This window comes from Hyperoodon ampullatus (assembly GCF_949752795.1).
Source record: "Hyperoodon ampullatus genome assembly, chromosome: 9".
NCBI lineage: Eukaryota > Metazoa > Chordata > Mammalia > Artiodactyla > Ziphiidae > Hyperoodon > Hyperoodon ampullatus.
The window spans coordinates 85,612,974-85,638,729 of NC_136922.1; the positions used below are offsets into that span (position 1 = coordinate 85,612,974).

At 37.1% G+C, this 25,756-nt stretch overlaps 1 protein-coding gene across 1 annotated transcript in view; it reads right to left on the reverse strand.

Annotated features, from left to right (window-relative positions):
- TNPO3 (transportin 3) overlaps positions 1–25,756 on the reverse strand; it is a gene marked incomplete at its 5' end in the record, with an annotated part of 92,646 nt that overhangs the window by 12,467 nt on the left and 54,423 nt on the right. The window contains 13 exons of the mRNA XM_079711603.1: positions 3,728–3,895; positions 5,424–5,580; positions 6,809–6,903; positions 7,771–7,887; positions 10,820–10,960; positions 11,821–11,881; positions 13,413–13,489; positions 14,374–14,465; positions 16,131–16,322; positions 18,613–18,752; positions 20,710–20,801; positions 22,508–22,615; positions 24,682–24,828. Coding sequence (XP_079567729.1) covers positions 3,728–3,895; positions 5,424–5,580; positions 6,809–6,903; positions 7,771–7,887; positions 10,820–10,960; positions 11,821–11,881; positions 13,413–13,489; positions 14,374–14,465; positions 16,131–16,322; positions 18,613–18,752; positions 20,710–20,801; positions 22,508–22,615; positions 24,682–24,828 — 1,587 coding nt within the window. The remainder of the gene's footprint in view (positions 1–3,727; positions 3,896–5,423; positions 5,581–6,808; positions 6,904–7,770; positions 7,888–10,819; positions 10,961–11,820; positions 11,882–13,412; positions 13,490–14,373; positions 14,466–16,130; positions 16,323–18,612; positions 18,753–20,709; positions 20,802–22,507; positions 22,616–24,681; positions 24,829–25,756) is intronic.

Consider the following 25,756-nt stretch of genomic DNA (forward strand, 5'->3'; position numbering starts at 1 on the left):
TAAAGAACCCATACCAGTCTAGCAAAAAGCCAAATAACTCAATTAAAAAATGGGCAAAGGACCTCAATAAACGTTTCTCTAAAGAAGAAATACGAAAGGCCAACAGGTACCTGAAAAAAACGCAAATTAAAACTATAAAGAGATATCATCTTAACACCTGTTAGAATGGTCATGATCAAAAAGATAAGAGATAACAAGTGCTGGCATGGGTATGGAGAAAAGGGAACCCTTGTACACTGTTGGTGGGATTGTAAATTGATACAGCCACTATGGAAAACAGTTTGGAGGATCCTCAAAAAATTAAATATATATACCACATGATCCAGCAATTCTACTTCTGGGATATATCCAAGGGAAACAAAAACACTAACTCGAAAAGATATCCACACCCCATGTTCACAGGAGCATTATTTACAGTAGCCAAGACATGGAAACAACCTAAGTGTCCATGGATGGATGAATGGATAAAGAAGTTGCAGTATGTGGTACACACAATGGATATTATTATTCAACCATAAAAAATGAGGAAATCCTGGGCTTCCCTGGTGGCGCAGTGGTTAAGAATCCGCCTGCCAATGCAGGGGACACGGGTTCGAGCCCTGATCCAGGAAGATGCCACAGAGCAACTAAGCCCATGCACCACAACTACTGAGCCTGTGCTTTAGAGCCTGCAAGCCACAACTACTGAGCCCACGTGCCACAACTACTGAAGCCCGTGAGCCTAGAGACTGTGCTCCGCAACAAGAGAAGCCACTGCAATGAGAAGCCCGCGCACCACAACAAAGAGTAGCCCCCACTCACCGCAGCTAGAGAAAGCCCGCATGCAGCAATGAAGAGCCAACGCAGCCAAAATAAATAAATACATAATAAATTTATTAAAAAAAAAAAACGAGGAAATCCTACCATTTCTGACAAAATGGATGACCTTAAAGGATTATGATAAGCAAAATAAGTTAGACAGAGAAAGACAAATACTGTATGATCTCACTGATACGTGGAATCTAGAAAAACAAAACAAAACTCAGAAAAAGAAATCAGACTTGTGGTTACCAGAGGCAAAAAGTGGGGGGAGAGAAACTAGAGGCAGTGGTCAAAAGGTCAAACTTCCAGTTATAAGATAAATAAGAACTAGTTAAGTAAGTAAATCCTATGAGTTTTCAACAACAGAACATTTTTTTCCTTTTCTTTTTTTGTTTTTTTTTGCAGTATGCGGGCCTCTCACTGTTGTGGCCTCTCCCATTGCGGAGCACGGGCTCTGGACGCGCAGGCTCATGAGCCTAGCCGCTCCACGGCATGTGGGATCTTCCCGGACCGGGGCACGAACCCACGTCCTCTGCATCGGCAGGTGGACTCTCAACCACTGCGCCACCAGGGAAGCCCCTCCTTCTTTTTTTTTATTGTGTCCATAGGAGAAGATGAATGTTAGCTGAACCTACTGTGGTAACCATTTCACAATATACGTAAATCAAACCATTATGCTGTATGCCTTAAACTTACACACTGATGTAGATCAATTATTTCTCAAGATATTCAAGTCAAGAGACAAAGCTGGTACATCATCTTCTACTGAAGAATCTGTGTTGAACTTTGAAAATGTATGATTGAGAATGTGCTCAAGAATGTTAATTTTCTTCAGACTTATATCCTTAGTTACGATTTCAATCAGTTTACAGCATATAGACAACCTAAATTTATGTAAAAGTTCCTTTACAAAAACTCAGTTTCAAGTTGGTGTTTATAGAAAACCATTTAAAAAATTTTTTAAATTTTACATTGGAGTATAGTTGATTAACAATGTTGTGTTAGTTTCAGGTGTACAGCAAAGTGATTCAGTTATACATATACATGTATCTATTCTTTTTCAAATTCTTTTCCAATTTAGGTTATTACAGAATATTGAGTAGAGTTCCCTGTGCTATACAGTAGGTCCTTGTTGGTTATCTATTTTAACAATCACTTTAAAATTATTTAGCAATTCAGTGGGTACACAGTAAACTTAAGAGCACAGGGCTACTTGGTTTCTGTTCCTGCCCCAAACTGCTGCTCTCATTTTCTTCTTTAGCCCTTACCTGTATGCTTACAAATCCAAAATTTTTTGTAAGGTTAAATGTACATAATAAGTTTTGTGTTACCTGGAAACCAAGTATATTTATTTAAAAGTAAGAGTATGGAAATTTTATTTCTCTTATCAATAATGTTTGGAACAAACGTGTTGGTCCCCAGGGGTTCACAGAATACTTTTTAGAAAAACAAAAAATACTACTGTATTAGATTGAGATGGAACAGGTGTTGTGAAGAGCCAGCAAGGGAACTACGGGTGCTATTCATTCCTGAAGCACTTGAGCTAATGGAAGAACTGCAGAGCTATTTGATGAAACCAAAGTCACAGAGGAGTCTCACAGAGTTTGATGAGTAAGAATTAAGGTTCATGGAGGGGACTTCCCTGGTGGTGCTGTGGTTAAGACTCCACGCTCTCAATGCAGGGGGCCCGGGTTCTATCCCTGGTCAGGGAACTAGATCCCACATGCATACCACAACCAAGAGTTTGCATGCCACAACTAAGGAGCCCGTCTGCCACAACTAAGACCCAGAGCAACCAAATAAATAATTAAAAAAAAAAAAAAAGTTAAGGTTCATGGGGCTGTTTCTGAAGTAGAAACCTAGAGAAAATGTTAGAAATCCATTATACCTCTACCATCTACCCTACATGGGATTGTTTTTCATTTGAGTGAGCTAACGATCAAGTAATGCATATGCCTAAGACAATTTACACTAATCATTGAATTGTGGAGATGAACACACAAATCCAAGACTAGGCAGAACTTTTGCCTCAGTAACATTAGGGTCTAAGAGTGAAAGTGTACTTTTTTTTGTGAAACTGCTGAAATTGAGTCTAAGAACTGTAATCAGTGATATAAAATAGGAGATAACATTAAGATGTACAGGGACTTAAAAGTTATAAGATACTTATGTACCTGGATTTCTGTGGTTCAATCAAGTCAGCTCACATTAGGTCCAACTGTGTACTTTTCTGAACTGCTTTTATATTAATATTACAAATTTTAAACCTCATTAAAAAAATAATTTACAGGCTATACACTATATGCTACCATTATGCTCAAAACTTTCATGTAGTACACACAACCTGATTTATAATCATGTGGCCCAGTACTAAAATTAGTTGGACATTACTGGATAGCCTAAAAAAAACTTGCATGCTCAGGTGATAAAGAACCTGGTTCAAGAACTGAAGCAGGATATAAATAAATCCAAAGGGGAAACAAATCTAGCTATAGATTGTAGGCTAGTTTTATATGCATATGCCTCCAAATGCTCTGGCTAGATTTATTACCAAGGAACCATATAGTGCTATTTAAGGAACCTGAAATGAATGAACACTTCTTGAATAACCTGTAATATGGGCATCTCTCCCAAGTGAACAAATTTCCCACTGGCCAGCCACATAGCTGAATTCAATGCTTAGTATTCACTTTTGGTAATAAATAAACCCTATGACAGTGACACAAACATGTTTTCAAGAACCCTTCTATAGACCCCTTCATTTAACAATTAAACTTAGCAATATACCTAAATCAGGTTCCACGAACATACAACAGGACTGGTTTCAAAGTTATAGTCAGCCTCTCAAGGAACTGTTTAGGACTTGTTAGGGTTAGGGACTAACCCTAACCCTAACCCTTTAAAAAGATTATGAAAACAATCTTACTGGTCTGTCAACCTGCATGATCTCCCAGAGCACTTCGGCCACATCTGGTAGGGTGTATGGGGGGAGACAGAAGCAGCACGTGTGAAGCAGCTGGCTTACAAGTTGCTGTCCAAGCTGGTTCATCACCTGTCCAATCAGTTCTTTCCGTAATTCAAAGTCTTCTTCATGCTGTAAGAAAACAGGAACAGCAAAATTCTAATTTCAACTTTCCAAAGAGCAAGTACTCTTTCCCCTTTAGTCTGGTAATCTCTCTTTCCCGGGGAAGAAAGTATATATGACAGCTGGATTCACAAGATCCACTAAATGTTCTGCCACCAGGAAGAAAATATTAAGAGTTTAGTTTCAAGGAAATGGGCATGGGCTTCAGCTGAGATTAACCTTAACCCTTAGGTTTTCTAAAGTTTTTTTTTTTAAAATAAATTTATTTATTTTATTTTTGGCTGCATTGGATCTTCATTGCTGCATGCGGGCTTTCTCTAGTTGCACAGCGAGCGGGGGCTTCTCTTTGTTGTGGTGTGCGGGCTTCTCATTGCGGTGGCTTCTCTTGTTGTGGAGCACGGGCTCTAGGCGCACAAGCCTCAGTAGTTGTGGCACTCGGGCTCTAGAGTGAAGCCTCAGTAGTTGTGGCGCACGGGCTTACTTGCTCCGCGGCATGTGGGATCTTCCCGGACCACGGCTCAAACCCGTGTCCCCTGCATTGGCAGGCGGATTCTTAACCACTGCGCCACCAGGAAAGCCCAACCCTTAGGTTTTTCATGAATAGAACACAGAAGAGAAACAATGGTTAGAGATTAAGGGTAGCAATTTTTTTAACCTTTTTTTTCTGTTAAAAAATAATTTAAAGTATCTGTATTTCCTTTTTCAAAAAGCAACTGAAAAAAAGAAGACTTCTACCAGATATCTAATCTTTATCAAAAAAAATCTTAACTTATTTTCTTCCTTCTTAGTCTTTGAATATACATATTTCTAATATGTTGAAAAAAAAAACTTTTAAAGTGCCTTTCACTTCTAGTTATTTTCTTCTTTTCCCTCTCTCTTTTTACTGTCAAAATTCTTCAGTAATTAGCCTAGTCACATACTTAATTCTTCACTGCTCTCCCTTACCTTCAATTCTACTCCACATCTAGTCAAACCTACCTTTGAAAATTTTGTGAACCACTTTACTACTCCAGCCAAAAAGGTCTCTGAAGTGTCTACTAGTATACTTAGTACTATCCTAACTTTCTCTGATTATGGTTTATACCCCAGTTAGATTTTCCTCCCCTCTCCAATCCATCCAAATGGCTCCACTGAGGTCCTTCCTCTTCCAGAAAGTTATCCCAACCTACTTCTTTCCAAAGGGTTTTCCCTCCTCTGATCTCATAGCAATCATGACTTTTATCACTTATCTGACAATCAAATACTGCCTTGTTGCTGTTGTTTAATTCTTTATAACCGTATCTGTTTCTCTCTTCAATTAGACACCAAATGGCTTGGGAGTAGAGATAATTTCAGACTAGTTGATACAGCTTACAACACTTAGTACAGGTTGTCTTAAATCTACTAGTTGATATTTTGGTTACTGAATGATTCACTATGGAATATGCCTACCAACACAGATCAAATAAGGAGATGTTGGTTTTCCCCTAAGGAATGAGAAAGAGATATGAGAAAACAATGAGCTACAAAGTAGAAAGACTACATTGTTTATACTTACATCATTGGCTACCCCTGTGTGGATGAGGTCTCGTAGGAACCTCATGACACTACAGTTGGCATCCCGGTGGTCCAGGGTAGTAGAGGCAATGGCCCATTGTAAGATAGGGATGACAACCTGGCTCCTCAGCAAGGTAACAGGGCTACGCTGAATAAACCTGGTGTGGAAAGACAAGCTAGGTATAAATGACAGGATTAGGCTATAAATGCAGCCAGTGTAAAAGGCAAAACTATGGAGACAGGAAAACGATCAGTGATTGTTAGGGATTGAGGGAGTGGAGGGTAAGGGGATGAATAGGTGAAGCACACAGGATTTTTAGGGTCGTAAAACTATTCTGTATGATACTATAATGGTGGATATATGTCATTATGTCATTACACATTTGTCCAAACCCATAGAAAGAACACCACCAAGACAGAACCCTAATGTAAACTATGGACTTTAACAATGACGTGTCAATGGAGGTTCATCAATTCTAACAAATGGACCACTCTGGTGGGGGATGTTGATAGTAAGGGAGGCTGTGGGGAAGGAGCGGGGAAGCTAGGGGTATATGGGAACTCTATACTTCCCTCTCAGTTTTCTCAGATCCTCTAATGTTTACAGAGAATCTCCAAGAAAAAGATAAAACATTGTTTCAAATTTATTTTACCAGGCAACAATTTGTGCAAAGAGCATCTCTAGGGATTGATTTTTCAAGGAACACACTGGGAAAACAGGTTGACAACCCACCCAACAATTCTCTCATACCAACACACATACACACACACAAAAAAGCGTTCTCTAACTTGTCCAAAAATTAACAAAAAAACCAGTGTTCATTACTAACTGATCTGGTTCAAATTCCTGAGCTAAGGACTTAGAATGAATACAAATGTCAGTGTTACTAGTAAAAGGAATTTAAGCAACAAGTGGGGTGGCTGACTAGGGGTAGAGGTGGGAAGTACATACCAGATAACTTCTAAGGCACCTTAAAAGCCTAAGGATTTTTTATTCTGAGATATGATTATATCTAAAGGATGCTAAGCTTCTCAAGGAAAAAGTTTAAGTAAAGAATGATATCATAGTACCATAAAATGTTAAAACTACATGGGATTCTACAGACTGTCTAGTCAAATATTCTTGCAAAGCTCATTTTTATTGTCTTGGGCATGTTCCCTCCTTCATGCAAGGAAATCAGTTATATTCCCCTGTTCTCATCCAACTCTTCTTCATTTATGGGAATATTCTGGTTCACGATTTAACTTTGGGTTATGAACCATTAATCTACCTACTCCTCTTACCTCATTTTACAGAGAAGGAAACAGTTAACTGTTAGGTGACAAGATCAAGCAGTGATGAGGATGAGCAATAAAAAAAAAGGGTTGCTCTTCAGAAGGACTGACCTGGTGGCTAGCCTGAATAGGTCGTCCACAGTGTCAGGGTGATTCTGGAGCCCATTCTGCTGTTCTAAGAGCTGAAAGGTGGGCATGCACAGTGCCTAGAAAAGAAGTGATTTTAAAACAAATGCTTGTAAATTAATGCCATGGGATTCAGACTTGCTAAATATCATAACATATACAAAGAGAACGAAGAGGGGAAGCACAGATAAGTAAGAAAAGAAAAAGACTTTGATGAGAGGTCAACAAAGGGAAGATATAAATCTTTCTCAGTTGACAGAAACAGTCTTCATATATGACGTCCACATTTCAGAAAGGGTTGAGGGTACAGATTTCTGTTGATGAAACTGGGTAGATGTCACCTCAAATTTTTAGAAGTTTCTGAAAGTGAAGACTGTGCTCATGTACTAGATATGGTCTGGTCCACTAAGGGAGTAGTTGATGTTTTAATAATAATAACTACGAAATGTCAATTTTAAAGGGAAAGACATCTTGGGAAAAGGAGCATTATGATTTAACTCCCTAATATATTTCCCCACCCTGTGAATAGGAGAGGGTAAAAGCAGTATATCAGGAGACTTTTCCAATGCCTGCTATTTACCCTAAGACCATCCCTCCTAAGTAAACTAGTTCATTGGCTGTTCCAGGCAAGAAATCAAAAACAGAATCATGCTTGAGCTTAGAGATCCTTTATTTTAAATCCATTTGCCCACCTTCCCACCCTCCAAAAAAATCCTATCTCTGGATAGCATAAATCAGACAGTAATAACTGTAATGACCAGTACATTTGTGTGGTCAATCTCTCTCTCATTCTCCCGAGCAGGCCTGTCCAGAGAACAACTAGTAAGTTCTACCTCCCTATTATTAGGACATCATCATGCCAGGGAAGGAAATATGAAGAAGCAACAGAATTAAAGACATGGTGAAGAACACACTGCTAGGCCTTTAGACCCTCCAAGAAAACATACCTGGAGCATGTCTAGTAGTCCTTGCCGACAGCCCTCTTCCATGCCATACTCATCCACAAGGATACTACCAAGGTACAGGAAACAGGAATGCTGATGTACATGGTAAACATTCACCATCTGCCAAGGGAAAACCCAATTAGTTCAATTCTTTACCCCTCAAAAAGTATCAGCTTAGGACTTCCCTGGTGACACAGTGGTTAAGAATCTGCCTGCCAGTGCAGGGGACACGGGTTCGAGCCCTGGTCTGGGACGATCCCACATGCCGCGGAGTAACTAAGCCCTTGCGCCACAACTACTGAGCCTGTGCTCTAGAGCCCGTGAGCCACAACTACTGAAGCCCGCGTGCCTAGAGCCTGTGCTCCACAACAAGAGAAGCCACCGCAATGAGAAGCCTGCGCACTGCAACGAAGAGTGGCCCCCGCTCGCCACAAGTAGAGAAAGCCCGCACGCAGCAATGAAGGCCCAACGTAGCCAAAAATAAATATTAATTAATTAATTATTTTTTTTAAAAAAGTATCAGCTTAGGTAGCTGTCTGGAGGAAGAAATTCTGAGATAGACTGGTCTCTTCTCTTTAAGACAACGTAGTAAAGCTTGTTGGCAACATTTTCTAAAACATAGGGCTCAATTCCTCAATTATTTTCAAGTACTCTATTTAGAGTTCTTTCAAGCCTTTAATCTTTTTTTATCTTTCCAAAACAATGTTGTAGGAGAGTTGTATAATACTTACTTCAAGCTGGAACCATTAAGGAGTTATTATCCAAGGCTTGTGTAATATTTACAAAACCCTAACAATATACCTTAATTTTCCAACCTACAAGTTGCTCTTATTTGCATCAAAGGTTAATTCTTTTTTTAAAAAACCACCACAGCAGGAACAAAATATCCAATGCCCCTCATATTGGAGGAGACTCTGAAAGCATTGTTTAAATTGGCTTCTAAATCCCTCTATCTAATCATCTGAGTAAAAACAGCGTTTCCAATCAAGATATCTGAATCTCTACAGAATAAAAATTTTAATACAATATAAATATTTAAATTAAATTATTTGTTTAGGATTTTTACCCTACTATCCTCCAAAAATTAAGAGGCCACCGTACATTCATCTATTTAAAATGCCATCACATGGGAATTCCCTGGCAGTCCAGTGGTTAGGACTTTCACTGCCATGGGTCCAGGGGTCGATCCCCGGTCGGGAAACTATGATCCCACAAGCTGCGTGGTAGAGCGAAAGGGGGAAAAAAGCCCATGCAACATGTATGTATTCATCTTATTATATAAATTCAATTCTTTGAGCTTGGTGGGAGCGGAAGGGTAGAGTAACTGGCGCTTATCAGCATATACCATGAAAAGAACACGAGATGGGAGCTATGAATCTGTTCAGTGTTGTATACTCAAAACTATATGCTGTACTAAATGAACAATATAAATTATGGGTTGGCAAACTTTTTCTTTTTTATTTTATTTTATTTTATTTTTTTATTTAACAAATTTAATCAGTTATACATATACATATGTTCCCATATCCCCTCCCTTTTGCGTCTCCCTCCCACCCTCCCTATCCCACCCCTCCAGGCGGTCACAAAGCACCGAGCTGATCTCCCTGTGCTATGCGGCTGCTTCCCACTAGCTATCTACCTTAGGCAAACTTTTTCTTAAAGGGCCAGATGGTAAAAGTTTTAGGCTCTGCCGGCCTTACAATCTTTTGACTACTTAACTTTGCCACTGTAGCACAAAAATGGCCAATAAGCAATAATTAGATGAATAAGCATGACTATCTCTCAGTAAAGCTTTATTTACAAAAACACGTGGCAGGCCCACTGGTTGTAGTTTACTGACCTCGAATTTATGGGATTTTTGTCACATAAGATGCTACCCTATGCTACTGGAATAAAAGAATAACATAAAAGTCATGAAGGTATCCTCCAATAGCAAAGGGGAGTTAAATCACATTGTATTGGACCCAGAACGTATTGCACTGAAGGGGACACTTGACCAGAGGTGGACACAGCCTAAATGCAAACATATACTGTTGTACTCAGGGTACAGTAAATGCAGAAAATCACTAAAAATTAAAATTCTGTTAAAATATTTACCTGTACAAACTTTAACTCTTTAACTTTAACTCTAATCAAATCTACAATTTAAGGAGGCATGGTCATGTAAGTGCCAACTGACACTGCAACAGCATGACCCTGGCTCAGGAGAGCTTCCTTAAGAGTGAGGCAGAACTTGAGGGTGCACTCACTGTCAGAGTCAGCCTGATAGATGCCCTGCCCAGGTGGAGAAGGGTCACTTCAGGTTGGCTGGGTGGGGTCTAGCCTGAAGCCCTGTGGTAGTTTTCCTAACAGCACAAGTGCAAAATTTGAGAAGGTACTTGCTCAGAGTCCTGCAAATGCAGGACTGGCACTTTGCCTCACCTCCATCAATTTTGTGCCCATGGCACCTCACTTGCCTATATCTAGTTCCGGCCCTGCTGTAAGGTTAACAGCAACATAAATTACTCAGTGAATTAAGTCACTAGTCATAGGTGTCTCATATAGAATATTCTAGACATGAATATGATCTCAGAGAGCCATGTACAGTGAGGCACACCATCATAATTACATACTAATCTTGGTGATGGAAAGAGTCAAATTTATTTCTCGACAAGTAAGAGATTTATGTAAATAACTAACTATGGTGAAGAAAGAAGAAAGTCTCTTTGGGTCAGAAATAGCAAAGTTTGACTTGCCACATTTTTAAAAAGGAAATTAATATAAAATGCTTAACATGGGTATATAAGAGCTGAGCATTAAAGTCATTCCCATTTCTGAATTCCACACTGAAATGTGCTGCTATTTAGACTATCACTATACAGAACAGATTACAGGCTACTTGCCTTATAAATAACATACCTACCACAGGCACTACTTATCTCTTTCAAATATATTTTAGTTTGTATTTAAGAAATACAAAAATGTTTCATTTCATCAGCAGAGTTTTTGTTCTAAAAGGCTCCTATTTCAAAATTCTGTATACTCTACATTTTCCCTCTTGTAGAGAACTCACCTGTGTGACTAGTGGCTGCAGCAGGGCTGCAGATCCTTTGCCTACACAGCGAACAGCAAAACGGAGGCATCTGCAACAACGTTCTACAATCCGATTATCAGCCCGGTGCTTATTTAGAGTCTCAGATAAAACTGGCCATATCTGAGTCAAAAGTGAAAAGAGCACAGAAAGAAAATGAACAACTAAGTGCTGAAAATAATGCTCCCAAGTTGGTAACAACTTATTTGGCTTTTAAATAATTTGGAAAAATCTTTCTTTATAGGAACACACATGGCCTGATTCTGGTCAGTGGGTGTGTATATATGTGCTGAGGTTCAATACACTACCCATCACTGAAACAACTACTTCTTAACAGAAGCACAATGACTCTTTACAACACAGAGGAGCATGTCTAACTTTATGAAAAGACAAAGATACATATTTTCCTAAATTCTGGACTTCCTGATTTAGGATGGGAAGAAGCGGAATGAATTATAGAGGAAGAGATATTTACAGACAGTTCCAAGAAGTTGGAAGACCTTGAACGAAAGGACTAGAGCTAAGGAAATGGTAAGACTTGATACCACTGAACACTTAAGGATATTTGGTGTTTCCCTCCTGAAGTCTGAAAAGCACTTCTCAGAACATGCCCTCTGATCCTCACATTACCCTCATTTTTTAAAAAAAGTACATTATCAAAGAGGAAATTAACTATGATGGTTAACTGGCTTTGTAAAAAAAATTTTGCCGGTAATGATCATGCCTCCCAGCAACAATAAGATTCACACAGTTAATCTCTCCCTACTTTGGCCTTTCAGTGCATTTCCCCACAGCCTGTTTTCTTACCAAATCTAAAATCAAAAATATTTATTTGGATGGTTCTGTTCCTCTTTTCATTGATATTTAAAGCATATCAACAAATTGAATCTTCCTGTGAACCTAGAAGACAGTACCTTCTCACTTTAGTTACCCAGAGCCTTATAAGGAAAAAGGAAGATCCACAGGCATACAATAGCACTTACTTCCTGTATGACTTTTTGGCACGGATGAGTCTGTCCATTCTCCACAATGGGATTGGTGTGTCTGGGGAAAGACAATGGCCCAAATTAGCGAAAGAAGAGCAATTTCATCAAGGACCCAGAGCCCTAATCCCTGTTAGTTTACTTAGTATTAGTATCATTCTCACCAATTAAAGAAAACCAGAGTATTTTTAAGACTCAATACCTTTTCCTCCCACTCTGTTCAAACAAAAGCACAGTTTAAATCATCCCATCAATTTTTTTCTCACCTTTAAGCCTCTTCTACTGTAACAGGTAAATTCAATCCAACTCTGGCTACATGGGCTGTGGGTGTGGGGTGCTACAACTATCCTTTCCATCTTTTTTCCCTTTATAAACCTGAATATGTAGTTTCTTCCAAACTAATAAATATATTCAGATTGTCTGAATCCACTATGAGAAACCAAGTACTGCTTCATTCCCAGCATTAAAAGGCAAAAGCATTAGGTACCCTGGTCTACCAAAGACGTTTCTCATGGTTCTAGTCTAAATCCAATGATACACAACATGGGCCCACCCACAGTACATCCAATCCAACTATTTGTCTAGTTCTAGAATCCACTAATTTGAAGGAAAGTAGGAAAAAACAAAAAAAAAAACCACAAAAAAACCCCACTATGATTAGCTACCTACCTCTTTACAGGAACAAAATTCTTTAATTTTAAAAAGCTCAATAGCAACTCAATAAAAATCTAATTTTTAAAAAATCAGGGCATGTCCACCTTTTGCAGATTTTCTTTCATTTATTGTGAAATAGGAGTTATTGTTAATAGGTTCTCAGAATGGTATGCAACAGGGCTCCCCTAATTATATAAGGAAAGCATTATACCAACTCAGAAAAAGATACTTGTAGACAAGAACTAACAAGCTAAAACAACACCTCAGTTTTAATTTCTTCCACATAGGTTTTTATGCAACTATTAATTGATATTCCAGTTATACCTACAGGACTCGCAAATTATATTACACAACTAATTATATTATGTAACTAAGAAAGGATCACTCTTTGAACACTGTCACTCTAATGCTGTTTTAATCATTACGCTCCTCTTGACTTCAAAGAAAGTTTAATTTCACCTGGTTACTGAAGATGCTTTATTATTTGTTTGCACCCATACACTATATAGCAATGACTCTGAAAGTGTAGTCCTTGGAAGAAAAAGCAACAGCATCTGGGAACTTACTAGAAATGTAAATTCTTGGGTCCTATCCAAGATCCAACCCATCAGACACTCTGGGAATGGGACCCAGCAATCTGTTGCCTTGGTAATTTAAGTACTACAGGCAACTTTGTTGCATGTTAAAGTTTGAGAATCACTGATCTAGAGACGTAGAGAATTAATTACATTTTAAAGGGTCTTTTGACAAAGGTCTACCAAAAATAAATTCTTAGAATTTGCCTTTGCAATTGTAATAGGACTAAATTAGTCTCCTGACAGAGGGAGTTTATAGGAGGCACTCGGGAGTTGGAGGAAAAAACACTTCCTTACTTCAATACATAATGGTTTCATTTGAGCTTTTAACCCAGGGCAGGAACCTGGCATCTCTCTTCTTACCTAAATATCACTGCAAGGCGATCTAAGAACACAGTGGGATCTGAGGATATGCCGTTGCTGGGCTCCTGAGACAACAGCTGAAGAGACAGATATTAACACCCAGTCATTACACATACAAACCCACAGCAAACACTGCAATATATACCCTTGTACATCAACCTCTGTCTCAATCTCTGATTATTTCCTTGTGACAGATTCCTGAAAGTTACTCAAAATGGTAAAAACTTTTAAATTCATATTAGCAAATTATTATCCTCCATCTCACTGCATCCTGGCCAGGAATGCGTATTAACTTTTACTATATGATCATTGTGGAGTAGAAAACAGTATCGTTAATTTTTTCCCATTTACTTTTACAATGTTTAGGATATTACAGACATTATACATTATAATATAGATTATATGTATTATACTATATAATATATATTTATATTATACTTTTATAATATAAAGCTTCAAAATTATTATAGCTTTATAATATATTTTACGAGGTAAGGCAAGTTGCCACCTCTTACTCTTCTTTCCTAAAATTTCTTAGATACTTCTACCAGCACATTATTAGAGATAAACTTTAGAGTCACTTTGTCAAGTTCTCCTAAAAATCCCACTGGTATGTTCATTGCTATTGTACCATAAAAGTAATTTGAGAAGAGCTGACGTTTTTACAACACTCTTCAAGGAAACATGGTAGGTTATGGTTCTGGTTGTTAACTTGAATGGTGTTTTTCCCACTGTCATCTTGTAAATGGTATTTCTGATACAGTGAAAATCTACTGATTTTGGAATACTTATTTCATATATATAGCTACTTTGATAAACTTATTAATTTTAATAACTTCTCAGTTCATTCTCTTGGCTTTTCTGGTTAGATAAAAGACCACCTGCAAATAAAAAATTTTGTCTTTTCCTTTCTAACATGTAAACATTATATTTGTTTCACCCCTTACTTAATTGGACTCACCTTTTTCAATGCCATAACCTGAACAGAACATAGTTCACTAAGACATTCAGTAATCTTATCCAAAGGTAATCTGGCTAGGACAAGTGCTGTCCCTGAAAGACAAAAGATGATACAAATGAAGAAAATAAAAGCTGAACTGAGGTAATTCATTGGTCTACATCATATGGCTAACAGAAAAGGATGACTGGTTCCATTCTTTCAAAAAGATCAGCACTGTTTTTAAATTATAGTAGTTTGTTATTTATGGTTGGGTTTTTCTTTACTTGGCTTAGAAGACCATACTGACTTTCACATTTACATTTACAACTGAAGTTAATATTAAACTATTTCTCCTCAGCAGCCTATTGGTTTAAAGATGTTTAAATACATAGCCCCACTTCCAATTCTTCAAAGATTTAAATGAGTGCTTTGAACAGAAAAGTAATAGTTAAGTTTGCCTTTCTTTCATTTTTAAATAGTTGCAAAAATCTCCCCTCTCCCTTTTCCCCCCAAATAAACAGTAATAAATCCATAAACCTTCACATTTGAATAAAAAACTGATTTTTCTTGACAGTCTATAAACCATGGATGAATTAGATTTTTTATTTAAAACTAGGGGGAAAAAATCTAACAAATACAATTTTCTCCTTTTAATTCATCCTTATAGAAAAGAATGTTACTAAAAAGTTTTCTATATCTAGAAGATACCACTGATATAACTGGGATGCCACATTCTAAGTTAGACGTCACATTAGCATCAAGGTTAAATTTCACTAGAAAATGACAAGATGGCAGCGATACCCACTGGCAGTAGTTAAGAAAAATCTGACCTGATTTAATGCCAGAAAATGTGGCAAAAGAAGATTGAAAAGAAAAGAAAATCTGTCTTGAAAATGCATAGTTACATTGGCTGGTAGGGAACCTGATTGTAGAAGTGAGAAAGAACAGTTAGTTGACATTTAACAGTCATCCAATCTGGACAAGGCTGTCTGCCACTCACAGAGACTTAAAAGATGCTGCACAGGCCGTATTACCCAATCTTTTATTTGATATACCCCAATAAAAGATTGCTCAATCTTTTATTTGATATACTAGCTTTAAGAATTTCACTACCTCACAGGACACCCCGATTTGTTTTCAGAAAGTATGGTTACAAAGCATTTTCTCTCTAGGAGCCAGTAAACTGTCAACAATCAATTCCTCATAAAATAAACCTGTTCCCTCTTTTCTAAGATAATCTTTCAAATATTTAAAAATAGCCACTGTGTTAAAGTCTCCTCTAAGTCTTTCCCCCTAGCATAATATCTCTAGTTCTTCCATAACTCTGAGTTTCATCACCACCCTGGCTGTTTGCCTCTTGATCAGGGAAGACTGATCAGTACTGGTTAAAGACCATTAAGCGACCAGAACCCTTGGCTTCTAGTTATAGGACTGAGCCAGGCACACTACCTTTAAATTTCCACTTATTTCTTTGGTATAGCAATGCTTATTTGGTCTCCGTTTTTATTCTTTCCCCCAACTCAAAAAGGAACTATGTTTAGTTCCAATGTGTTGTCTCCACTCAAAATCCAGGTTCGTGCTATAAATACTGTAAGCACTTTGTATTAGTTATATAGCCTTAAAATATTCTAAGAATGCATGTACACATAATCAACACCCTCCCCTCTGAGTGACCTTCCCCATAACTGAGTAAACTGCAACTGAAAAGTGGGATACAACTGATATAACACCTAGAAGTGGCTTAGAGACTGTTCCTTCTTAATATCTTAAGTAAGTACCTTTTAGCAAGCCCACAGCAGCTTCTGGAGACAACATGAAGGAATCAAGGGAACGGGCAATCTCTAGGAGTCCATGAAAGTGCTGAGCCATGTGGTCTCGGCAGACAGAGCAAATGTTATGAATGGCTTTGGCTGCAGCAGAAGCCAGAGGTTTTTCACACAGTCCTTTCATCAAATAGCCCAACACAGGGTCTAAGGAGAAAATCCATACGTAAAGATTACATTATTTGAAACTCAAGGAAAATTTCTATTTGTTAGAACAAAGGTTTTACATTCCCTTTTTAAGCAAAAGACCCATTTTTAAAAAATGAAATGTGGGGCTTCCCTGGTGGCGCAGTGGTTGAGAGTCCACCTGCCGATGCAGGGGACACAGGTTCGTGCCCTGGTCCGGGAAGATCCCACATGCCGCGGAGCGGCTAGGCCCGTGAGCCATGGCCCCTGAGCCTGTGCTTCCAGAGCCTGTGCTCCGCAACGGGAGAGGCCACAACAGTGACAGGACCCGTGTACCGCAAAAAAAAAAAAAAAAAAAAAAGAAATGTGTTTAAACTCCAATGTTTTTACATATAAAAATGGAGCTAATCTCACTGACAAATGGTGTCAGAGAGAGTCCTATCTATTTATCTTCCATTTCTTTCCTTGTGGAAATCAACTGTTGCTTGTTGCTAGGGCTTCACAGAGCACGGTTTGAAAACCACTGATTCAGTCTGAAACCACTGGTGGATATAACCAACAAGTATTAATAGGGTAATGTAAGAAAGACGATAAAGCTCAGAGAGTACCATTATACTCAGAGATTAGTCACTTTGTTTAAAAAAAAAAAAAGCAGTCTACATTAATCAGGACAATGAGCTATCTAAAGCTGACACTTTTATACTTGCTTCTTTATAATTATAAAAGGCCCCCAACCACACAGATGGATCTTCAGCACTTCTAAAAGAATTAATTCATTATGTTTTACTTTCTGCCAAATGTAAGCGTTCTAAGAAAAGTGATTACAAAGGCGAATTCCTATAAAGCAAATCCTAGTTATCCTTTACCTTGCTTCATAAAAATCAGAATGTTTTTCTATGAAGAAACCCTAAGAAAAATCATACATGGTTAAAGAGCACTTTATGTGTACTACAGAGTAACCGCATACCAAACCTTATAAAAGAAGTAATCTCTGAAAGCCCATTTAAAAGTTATCTCCATTTCTAGTCTAATGACAAAAACAATGCACCAACCCAGCATGAACCTGCTCCCCTCCACACACACACAAAAAGGCCTGTTTAGCATGGGAATCAGAACTAGAATCTAAAACCTAGCCCACGCAACTCTAATACTATAGGCTTCAATGATTCTCAAATTAAATATCTGTGTTTTTGACTATTCTAGAGTAAGTATGAACACTCAGCAATTTGTCTTCTAATTGAGGCACAAATTTGAATGAGATACTACAGGTGGTACTGAATGTAAGTCTTAACAAACAGATAAACCCACTTAGTTTCTTTGTGGAAAAAGTGTTCAGAAAAGAAAGCCAAATTTTGAGACAGATAATGGAAGTGAAGAGATTTAAGAATTAGAAAATAGGTATTTTGGAAAAATTTTTAAATGGTATGTTGAACTTGAAAGTGACTCAGCTATGATGTAATAAGCTTATCTATCTTGTATGTTCTGTATACAGAAACAAGAAAATAGGAACACACATCTCTTTTTAAGTAAGAGTTTCAGTCAATAAAAAAAGATCATGTGTAAAATAAAATCAAGTCGAAAGGTGGTAATAAAGATAAGTATAGCACAAACTTAATGATATTCACGAATTTGAGAATTCTTAAAATTCTCAGAATATATCAGTCTTGAACATCAGGTGGGCTTAATATATATTAACCTAGAAAAATTATTTAGTCTCTCTGTATTTCAGTTTCCTCATCTGCAAAATGAGGGGATAAGAATAAATTATTTCTAAATTTACTTTCATTCTAAAGTTATTTTATATGATCTTTAGTTGTTTTTTCAAGTCAGTAACGGCAGCCAGAGGTTATATAACTCAACACTCTTCATTCTAGTTTGTACTTATTTAGTTTCAATAATAATTCTTAGTTTTTAAATGGAGCATGTATTTAACACTGAAATAACACACACCCCCCTTTGCTTTAGCCTATTAGCAGCTTCTAGTTTAGAACTACAGGACAGTCTGATTAGCTCAAGCCTATGCCAAAGCCTAACAAAGACAGAAATAGTTACGCTGAAGCAGAGTCCTAGTAGCAAACTGTTTCCCTATCTAGAGATCTAATCTTTCAAAGGTCCTTTCTCCAAAGTCTGATCAGATTATAAAATGTTCTATCAACTAAGCAATAACTCATATATTTAGTCTCAGTGTCTACAAACATTCTACCTATCAATAAAAGAGAAAGTAGGAAAACAAAAGCAAAAGTAAGAGAGAGAAAGAAAGAAATCAGAAAAATCAGAAGCAGCAGCTGCAGAGGAGAGTGTTCACACATACCAAGGAACTGAGGATTTCGATCAACCACTTCGCTCATCTCTCCAACCAATTCAATGCTGGTGTATCGCACAGCTGTATGTACGGTCTCTGGGAGACGGACAACTCCTTCTAGGACCTCCACAAGTGTTGGATTGTTCTCCCTGAGTTTAGAAGGCAAGTACTCAGAGTTACCAATTTCAGAGGTTAGGTTCTGGCTAAAAAACAGGCTGCAATGACACAAATCATTGCTAAAGGGTTTCTTTCTAAATAAATAACCATTTGGATAAAAGTGCTTAACATCTGGTATGAAAGTTCTTTAACCCTCAAAAAGGGGGAAAAGGCAGAAATGGAAGATATCATTGTTTCAGCTGAGAAGCATACTACTGCTCCTTAATCTTCTGAATGTCAGTGAAGTGTCTAAAGACACATCCTGCTGTCAAATAAGGCTCTTCAAATTGGAGAGGCAGGCAATTACTGTGGATCAAAGTCTTCTTTTAATGAATCCATTTTATTTATTCCTATATCTGCAGCACCTAGAACAGTGCCTGGCACACAGTGGGCACTCAATAAATATTGCTGAATGGCTAAATGAATGAATAAATAATTCTAGACCACTTGCTATTAGTTGTTATTCTCCAAAAGATTTCTTATAGCTGGATAATGGATACTTTAAGAACAGGTAAGCATGGATGGGCCAGCTCACTAATTAAAGAAACAAGAACACAAGCTGTAGGAATAAAGGTGCCCTGACTTAGAACATGAGGGAAAATTAAAGTTATCCAAATACTTTCCACAGCTCCATGAATTAACTTTTTCCCTTTCCTTCTCTTTTTTTCACTCCCCAAGAATACTGGCTGAAGTTCTTTAAGCAGAGTGGAGGATGCCCCCAAAGTGGTAGAACGTAATCCAGAAATGAAAGATGTTTAAAATGCAAATAAATCCTGGATTAGTGCAAGAGCACTCCTTGCTGATACACTAAGTCTATTAAGTCCTTCATACACAAAAAAAATTGTAATCATGCAGTTGGCTTGAAATGTGGATAAACAAAAAACAAAATAAAATCTTCTCTCGTTTATGCCTTATGCTTCCTACGGGCACTAAGCTAATTATTGAGACTCTCTTCCCATCCTTTCTCATACCAACACAAATCAGTTAGATTATTAGTGTAATAATCTTCAGACTGTTACTGAGGTTCCAAAAGATACCAAATGGGTTTAAGAGCAAATAGTATATGTGATTCAGGACCAGAACTTCTTAATAGAGAAAAACAAACCTACTCTATCTCCTTAAATATTTACTGGATTAGAAACAACATAAGATTTCACTGACTAGACCCTGTAAGACAGCTAAGAAAGAAGCACTGTACATTTTATGAATACATGCCTTAACCATCTCTCCAACCAAGGCCATGGACAGAGAGCTCAACTGCAGACATCTGATTACAATACAGGAAAACTTGACAGATACTAGCATCGATTTATAAACTCACAGAACAAAGTAAATTCTGTTTTTAAGGATTCATGTTGAAGTAATAAATAGAATTTCTATGCTAAGCAATTAGAAATCAAACTCTAATAATTTAAAATTTTCCAATGACAAAAACAAAAATAATAATTGCCCTTTAGAGTTTGCTATTCTTTTAGGTGAAATGGTACCTATGCCTGGCCTCTCTGAAACTTACAAATGACTCTCCAAGACAGGAAAAAAGGAGAACAATATAATTAAATATTTGTAAGGATAACTCACCCAAGGTCACAAAAGCAGGTGAGAGCCAAATTAGTGCCTATTCAAATGCTTTTAAGCAAGTGCCAACAATTTAACAGTCTAACAAATTTTTGCTTATACCAACTTTCACAAGGGAACCTAGGTTGGGAAGATAAATCAGCATTCTTTTCCTAGCATCAAGAACAAAATAATTTTAACTCTAGGAAATGTGGTTAAAACATGGATATCAACAATGCATGCTACTCTGGACTAGACTCTAGAAGTCAGAAGACTAGACAGCATTATAGAAGTAAGAAGTTCTAAGAGTTTCCAAACATATCCCATATGAGAAAAATGTAATTTTCCTTCCTCTGATATTAAGAGTTCCCAGCAAAAGACTTATTAGACACTCACGGATCAACACTCTTTGCTATAGCAGCCATGATAAAGAGAACCGCTTCTGTCACCTCCCAGGGTGGGTTGCCTTCTTTCAGAGTAGAATATAACTAGAGAAGAAGAGGTGGATTATGGATCCATTAAAAGGAAAACAGAATAGAATTCCAGAACAAACAAAACAAAAAACTCTGTTAGTTAAAATAAATCTAGCCCCTTGTTTCTAAATTTATCTCTCAGAGCCAGGGAAAAATAGTATCTTCATTTTTCAAATCTTCACTAACTCTAAGTAATACTAGTTTAATATTTGAAACAAACCCATTTAGGTCCCCAAGAGTATATCAAGATTATCGTCTACCCCCACAAAATGAGTATTATGGAGAAAACAAAACATATTACACGAGTGTCTTTTCCTGGTCCTGATAACAACTCATAAATACATAAACACACTTAAAAATGAGATATAATGTAAAACCTCAGCATATGCATTGGCTTTACATTTCTATTATTTTAACTACTTGTCTGCATCAACACTAGTAGCATAGATTAAATTCCTAAAAAGTAGCTGTTCTGAAGCACCCATCACAATACCATGTCCAAGCAAGGGGAGATGGGGAGAGACCAAGCAGAATACTCAGAGATGTCCAGAAACTTCCCAGGGTATATCCATCAGTGGAATGTGACTGGGTGTTAGTCTAAATAAGATTTCTGTAGTCAAATAACACGCTGCTAGTTAAGATAAAATTAAACAATTCTCTTGTACAACTTCACAGAGCCTTTAAATATACTATTTAAGTCATTTTCCAGTTTTAATTGACAGAACTGTTTTTTCTGGCAAAGAACATCTCATGAGACTGGTGTCCCACAGTCCACATCTTGGACAAGACTAATAATTTATATAAATTTGTAAATTGAGGCCTGGAGAAGAACAAGTAACTTGTTCAAAGCTGCAGAGCCAGTGAAAGAAGAGTTGAAATCTGAGCACAGGTCATCTGCCTGTGATCTGGGGATCTCACTAAATCTGCTTTCTAAGAATCCCCAACCCTTTCTAGTTAGGTCAAGAGACAAACTTTGTTTAATATAAAGAAATATAGTTACAATTTTATTAACGCTTTCTAGATCAGATGATGCCCCCAAATACACAAAATGCCTGGATTACCCATCCCTCCAAATTAGGTTAGTTCAGTATTGCTGACAAGGCATTAAAACTAGTATTTCAGGATTCAGAGCATGATCCAGCAATATGAAAACCACCTGACATTATGCTAATGTTAAGTGATGTGGAATGGTGGTGACTGCAACCTTATGATGTAAAATGTTACTCACTGATTGTCAGTAAAACCACAGGACTATGATTCTTCTACTCTAGTATAGTCACCTCTGGGATGAAACTGCAAAGGAATCTAACCATAAATGTGAACAAAGGAAATGCCAAATAACTAAGAGTTGCCAGGAGTTGATACATAATTATTAAAGCAGAAAAACTTGTCTATTTTACTGGCTAGGTCCAAATTCCCTATAAGTATCTTGGGGGCTTTAAGGTTTATCCATGATCTTCCATTTCAACTGAACAAGTGGAACAACTCTCACTAGCAAGATTATAGTGTAAACCATAACTGAACTGTTCACTGCAATTGGCTTGTAAGATACTAAACAAACATAGCTACTATATGCCAGGCAGTGTGCTAGGCACCTGCATATCTACTGTCCCATTTAGCTATCAAGATTGAAGAAAAAGATGGAACACTTAGAGAAGACATAGAAGTTAACACAATTAAAGTGATTGGTAAAACTGCTAAGAATCTCCAAATGGGCTTACCTGAGCAAAACACTCCATAGACCCAATCAAGAAAATCAAGTCCTTCACCAGGTCTGACACCCTCATCCGAAACTCCCCAAAGTCATCAGTCTCCTCAGGAACCCCCTCCTAAAATTTCAAATCAGATAACATTTGTTTTAAACTAAGGCTTTCATTTACTTTATAAAATCAAGAATAAAAAAGCCATTAAGCAGTCCAGTCCCAATGAACAAAAAGATGAATCGCCTAAATCACAAAGACATTTTACTTTAGAGGGTATCCCAAACTTTTAGGTGTGTCAAGTCAATACAACCTATCCTCTGCCTTGACTATTAGAAATGCTTCTCTTTTTTTGTGTGTCCCAGCTACATCTTGCCTGCTGTTGGAAAAATCTGGAGTGGTGGGGGTGGGAAGTGACCTAGAAGAGGTGGTAACTTAAGAGTTTATTAGCCTATCTAGATAAGGCCTAGCTTTTTATTACTGAATAAGCCTCTGAAGCTTTACAGTGCAAGATCTACCAAAATCAACCATTATCACAAGAACTAGACACAGAATAGAATATTAGACTTTAAAAAGAATTTTATATAGGTGGACAGATACATAATAAGACAGGTATAGTAAAATATTAATGGTAGAATTTAGGTAGTAGGTATACAGATATTCACTATAAAATCATTTTCCCTTTGCTGTATATTTGAAATATTTCATTAAAAAATACAGAGATCATTTACATTTCATGCTTAAGTTTTTCTTATTCCAACACCCTCCTGTGAGTAAATTAAGGCTTACCAATTGTGAGATGGTTATGGGCATGTATAAGAATCTTGGACCATGAGTATCTGGGAAAAGCCCTTAGTATTATTGACAATTGCTGATCTAGTTCAACCTCCTTGCTTTAAGATGAAAAAATTAAAGTCAACGAATGAGGAGGAAACAATGGCTGTCTCAGATGAGATAATGAATTATAAAGCACTATACACCTACAAGTGTAAGGAATTACCTGCCAGGGAAATGGTGTCACAGAACTAGCAAAGGGAAGAAACGGATCAAGCAAGCACAGCCATTTAAACCAGAGCAGCCCGGCTTTTATTTACTTATCAGGCTTCCAAGCAATATGTAGCTGAAGATAAGATTCCTCAGTTTTTAAAAAAAAGTAGTGAAAACCACTAAACTAAATCATCACTAAGGTTCTGTGGAAATACAAAATACCGTAACTCAAATAACAACATTAACATTAAAATGAATAGACAGTTTTCATGTGAGATTTAATAGTGAGCAATAGGAAAAAAGCCCACTCCAAGTTATAGGTTGAAGGACAGGGATATTAAACCAACCAACCAAAAGAATGAAATAAATGTTACAAAATTTGAAGTGACCAAGCAAAGAATGAGATTGAAGAGTTTTCCAATGGACTGTTTTATAATATTTCTAGTATATTTTATTCTAAGCAAATAGATGATATTTTATTTTAACTTATAAAATTAGTATAAGTAATATAAAGAAAAATGTGCACATATGTGTCAGGGGGTAGTCATAAGTTATTTTCCACATCCTCATACAAATATTTCACCTTTGTGTTAGTTTTAATCCGACCACATATTTTATGCTATTAAAAATACATATTATAAAATCTGACATTATTTTTTCATTTAGCATACCAACTATTGCTATCTCAAGTTATTATTTTTAACTGCTGCATTATGATCCATCAGAATGCTACATAATAATATACATAACTCTTTAATATTCTTTTTTTGGGGGGGGTAGACCATGCCACACAGCTTGCGGGATCTTAGTTTCCCAATCAGGGACTGAACCTGGGCCGCCAGCAGTGAAAACACCAAGTCATAACCACTGCACCGCCAGGGAATTTCCTCTTCTAATACTCTTGTACGTGGGTTTACCATTTTTTACTTTTATAGATAATGCTTTTTACATAAAATAGCAATTTTTTTCTTCTGCAGAATTATTTAAGGTGAATTCCCAGAAGAATAACTGGCTCAGCAGGATTGAGTTCTTTTTACATAGACCTAGCACTCTTCATTATACTGGTACTGACTTCTTCAGTGTAAGCTAGAGTGACAGAAAACCCACAGATTCCATTAGCTTTATTCTCTATCTTTTCAGTTCCTTTTCAAGTTAGCATTGAAAAGAAGAGGAAATCAAGACTTGATTAAGTAGAGAAGAAAACTTACATGGTCTGGTTCCAGCTGGCAGTGGCGAGCCAAGGCATGAAGCAGCCTTTGAATGTAAGCTTTGAAGATGCCATGAATAACTTCATCATTAGTTTTGTATAAATGCTCCCCTAGTCGGTACCAAAAGTTAAAGGAAATTTCTACTACCTATCAAATTAAAAGAAAGAGAAAAGATGGTTTATTTGAATAAGAAAAGAAGGCAGTTTTATTATTACTAGGGCCAATAGGAAAGAAACACTTTAAAACAATATGAGTGGAACCAGTTAAGAGGCCACCTTTTTTCTAGCAGATTTATTATTATCCTCCCAAATTATATCTTTCCATGTTAGGCCCAAAACTCCATTTAGGATGACTGGCTTTACATTCTCTGTCTAGCCCTGGGATAACTTCTCCAACAGTATACTGGATTCTGAATTTAGAGAAACAGATACAGAAATGGAAGTCTCTTTAAAAGTATTTTTTCCTAAATTCTGAAATTATTTCATTTTATTTTTGAGATTAAAACACTTCTCACCAGATAAACCATCTACAAATACCTGTACAAGCCACAGCTCATCTTACATATGGCACTGTTCAGAGGAATGATAATTATTAGGTAGTACAATACTTCTGCCCAAAAATGTTTTAAGTTTCAACAAAATCTAGATATCCTCATGAGATTATGTCAAACAAATACACATTATCTTTTATATGATCAAAGAAAAAGGACTGAGACTCACAGGACTACTGAGCCCCTCCCTAAGAGGGGCCCTACCATCCTTTCCCGTCAATGATCCAAAATGGAGCAATTTCAATAGAGCTAACCCAGCTTGGGAGTTCTTTCTCACTTCTTATACTATTAAGAGGAGATAAAGCTTCTTGAATAAGGAGTTTTTTTTTTTTTTTTTAATCTAGCAAACTTAAAAGAGGCAGCATGTCTTAGAAATTTTGGGATGAAGAAGACTCTTTAAGTCCTTTCAATGCCATTCTCATTTTCATCCATAGTTTGGAAAAAACTTTTGTATGTTAAAACTTGTCTCCACAAGTTAAGATTTGGTATCTTTTCTTTAGCTATAAAGCTCTAAAGAATAACTGA